A 3,110-nucleotide genomic window follows, 5' to 3' on the forward strand; every position below is an offset into this window, starting at 1 on the left:
TAATGGGTCCAATGGGTCAAGAAGGTGTTTTCTAAATTTGCTGTAGAGGGAAATAAGGGGCAGACCTGGAAAGGTAGCCCACCCAGGAAGGGGTGGAAGGTTTACAGGGTTTTCAGTAGACAACAAGATCAGCAATAAGATTTTTGTTTATACTTTCCCCCTTCTATTTTATTTTTCTGTTGCAAAATTGTACACATATAAATAACAAAACATGACATGACTGACAAAAAATGGGTAGGTAAAAAATAAATTATGGTGCAGGTAAAAAATAAATTATAGTACATAATGATGACGTGATTACAGTTAACCAGTGCAATGGATTTTTCAATAAATCAATTTGGTAAACACAGAACAATAGGAGTGAGCTAAGGGGTATTGCCTGCACCACCAAGTTATGTCTCTGCTCCTTCACAGGGAGAGTAACCCCCCCCCCCCAAGGAAGCAGTCTCCCATCCATCCTGTCTAGGGAACCACCTACTAACAGTACCTCTGTCTTATCTGGATTGAGGTTCAGCTTACTGGCTCTCATCCAGTCTATTACCAAAGCCAGACACTGGTCTAATAGAATATTTATTAAAACGTCAATAAATACTGATTGGATTAAAAACAATATTCAGGACCTCCTGATAAGATGATGCCCTGGCATAGTAAATAAGGGGTGTGCTGGTCTTTCCGGTATCCTGGTCCCCAAGCTGCATAGGTCTTTGCGTACCAGTGGCTGGTCAAGTTATTTTGGTAGCTGAGGTAGAAAATCAAAGAAATCCTAGGGTGGCACACAGCACCTCATTTGACCTGAGACCACCCAGAGAACATCTGGTCTACATCCAGGCGCAAATCAGTTTAGGGGTGGGTGGAGCTAATGTTGAATGAGGTTTCTTAAAAAGACTTTTAAAAACTTAGCTTCCCCACCCATCAGCTGTGTGCTGTGTAAGGAAGCACTTCATTTTCAGCTCCACTGTATGAGCCCGGGTTCTAGACTAAGGAGAAAAAAACTTCTCTCTAACTGCTTTCTCCACCCCATGTATAAATGCAAGAAGATCAGTAAATTAAATTTGTTGTTCTTTCGTGACACCCAAATTCAATTTCAAGAATTGCCTTCTGCTGCCTAGTGGTAGGTTCATCCCTAAGTGGAGACCTGTCCAGAAATATTTGCCAACAGACTGCCAATGACAGCCTTCATCTCTTTGTTTTTTAATGCATAGATACTTGGGTTCTCCACACTGTGAGCAGTAAATTAAATAACTATTGATTTTGCCTCTTTTGTGACAACCAAAATAAGCTGCCTGAGGTGGCCATCTCATGCTGACTAATGATAGGGCTGGCCTTGAGTGGAAACCTTCCCAGAAAGCCTTGCCAGCAGGCTTCCCATAGCAACCTTCATCTCCTTGTTCTTCAAAGCATAGATAGTTGGGTTCAGCAAGGGGGTGAAACAGGTGTAGAAGATGCAGAGCACTTTATCGGCCATGAATTGACTGTATGGCTGCAGGTAAATAAAAATACAGGGCCCAAAGTACATGGTGACGACAATGAGGTGAGAGGTACATGTGGAAGCAGTCTTTGTGGTCCTTTTAGAGTGGGGCATGGAGCAGATGGTATGAATAATGAATCCATACGAGAGAAGCAGAGCGACGAAAGACACCAGTGACAAAATGCCACTGTTGGTGACCATCATGACCTCCAGTGGGTAGGTGTCAGTGCAAGCCAACTTGATGACAAAAGGGAGGTCACAGAAGAAATTGTGCACAAGATTGGGCCCACAGAAAGGTGCCTTAATTGTAAAAACCAATTGCACAGTGCTGTGGAGGAGCCCACCAGTCCAGCAGGCTAGCACAAGCCCCATGCAATGCCGCCGATTCATGAGTGTGGCATAATGGAGAGGATGGGAGATGGCCACGTACCGGTCAATTGCCATGGCTACCAGCAGGAGCATCTCACTGCCTCCAAAGAGATGAAGAAAAAAGATTTGTGCCATGCAGCCATGGAAGGAAATGACATGGTGTTGGGCAAGGAAATCAAAAAGAGATCTTGGAGTGGCAAAGGAGGACAGGCAGAGGTCCAGGAAAGCCAAATGAGCCAGGAGGAAGAACATGGGTGAGTCTGAAAGATGGCGACATCTGAAAATAGCTGAGAGGGTGAGAATGTTGATGAAGAAAGTAGCCATATAAAGGAGGAGGAAGAAGACAAAGAAGACCAATTGGACCTCCCAAGTTTCAGAAAGGCCCAGCAGGACAAACTCAGTCAACATTGTCTGGTTTCCCCATGCCATTGTCTTCTTGCAAATCACTGTAAAAACTGGAAAGGGAGAAAAAGGTGGTAATGAGATACTTCCATCGTAGCCTTAGCAAAGGGTGTAGCTATGTGTCAGCTGCCATTACAGTGGACCTCGGGTTAAGAACCTAATTCGCTCTGGAGGTCCGTTCTTAACCTGAAACTGTTCTTAACCTGAGGTACCACTTTAGCTAATGGGGCCTCCTGCTGTCACTGTGCCACTGCCACACAATTTCTGTTCTCATCCTGAAGCAAAGTTCTTAACCCGAGGTACTATTTCTGGGTTAGCGGAGTCTGTAACCTGAAGCGTCTGTAACCTGAAGTGTCTGTAATCTGAGGTACCACTGTATTCTTGACTAGGTCCTGGGACCCCAATCCTAATTGTTCATACATTAGTCATAGGAAGTTAACATATACTAAGTCCATTCCTCTATCCAACTCAGTATTATCTGCACCAGGAGTTGAGAACCTGTGGCCCTACAGAGTCCAGCTCCTTGCCCGTGACCATTGTCCAAGCTAGCTGGGGCTGATGGGAGTGGGAGCTCAACAGATATCTGAAGGGCTGTAGTGCACACACACACCTCTTTTAGGGAAACAGCAAGCTGCCTTATATTGAGTCAGACTATTAGTTCATATAGCTCAGTATAGTTTACACTGACTGGCAGTGGTTTTTCAGAGTTTTAGAGGATAAAATTCACACTCCTACTTGGACTGAACCTGGGACCTTCTAAATGGAAAGCAGATGCTCTACTAGTGGGCTATGAGCCTTCCCCATCAATGCAGCTCCTCTAAAATATATTGTCCTTCTTCAACACACACACACACACACACACACACACCAT

The 3,110-nt window shown here is 44.5% G+C and overlaps 1 protein-coding gene across 1 annotated transcript; it reads right to left on the reverse strand.

Annotated features, from left to right (window-relative positions):
* Window positions 1-1,306: 1,306 nt before the first annotated feature.
* LOC114583331 (olfactory receptor 4K3-like) lies at window positions 1,307-2,266 on the reverse strand. The gene has a single exon (XM_028704659.2). The coding sequence runs from the start codon at window positions 2,264-2,266 to the stop codon at window positions 1,307-1,309; it is 960 nt and encodes a 319-aa protein (XP_028560492.2).
* Between the last annotated feature and the right edge of the window lie 844 nt (window positions 2,267-3,110).

Source organism: Podarcis muralis, chromosome 13 (assembly GCF_964188315.1).
Source record: "Podarcis muralis chromosome 13, rPodMur119.hap1.1, whole genome shotgun sequence".
NCBI lineage: Eukaryota > Metazoa > Chordata > Lepidosauria > Squamata > Lacertidae > Podarcis > Podarcis muralis.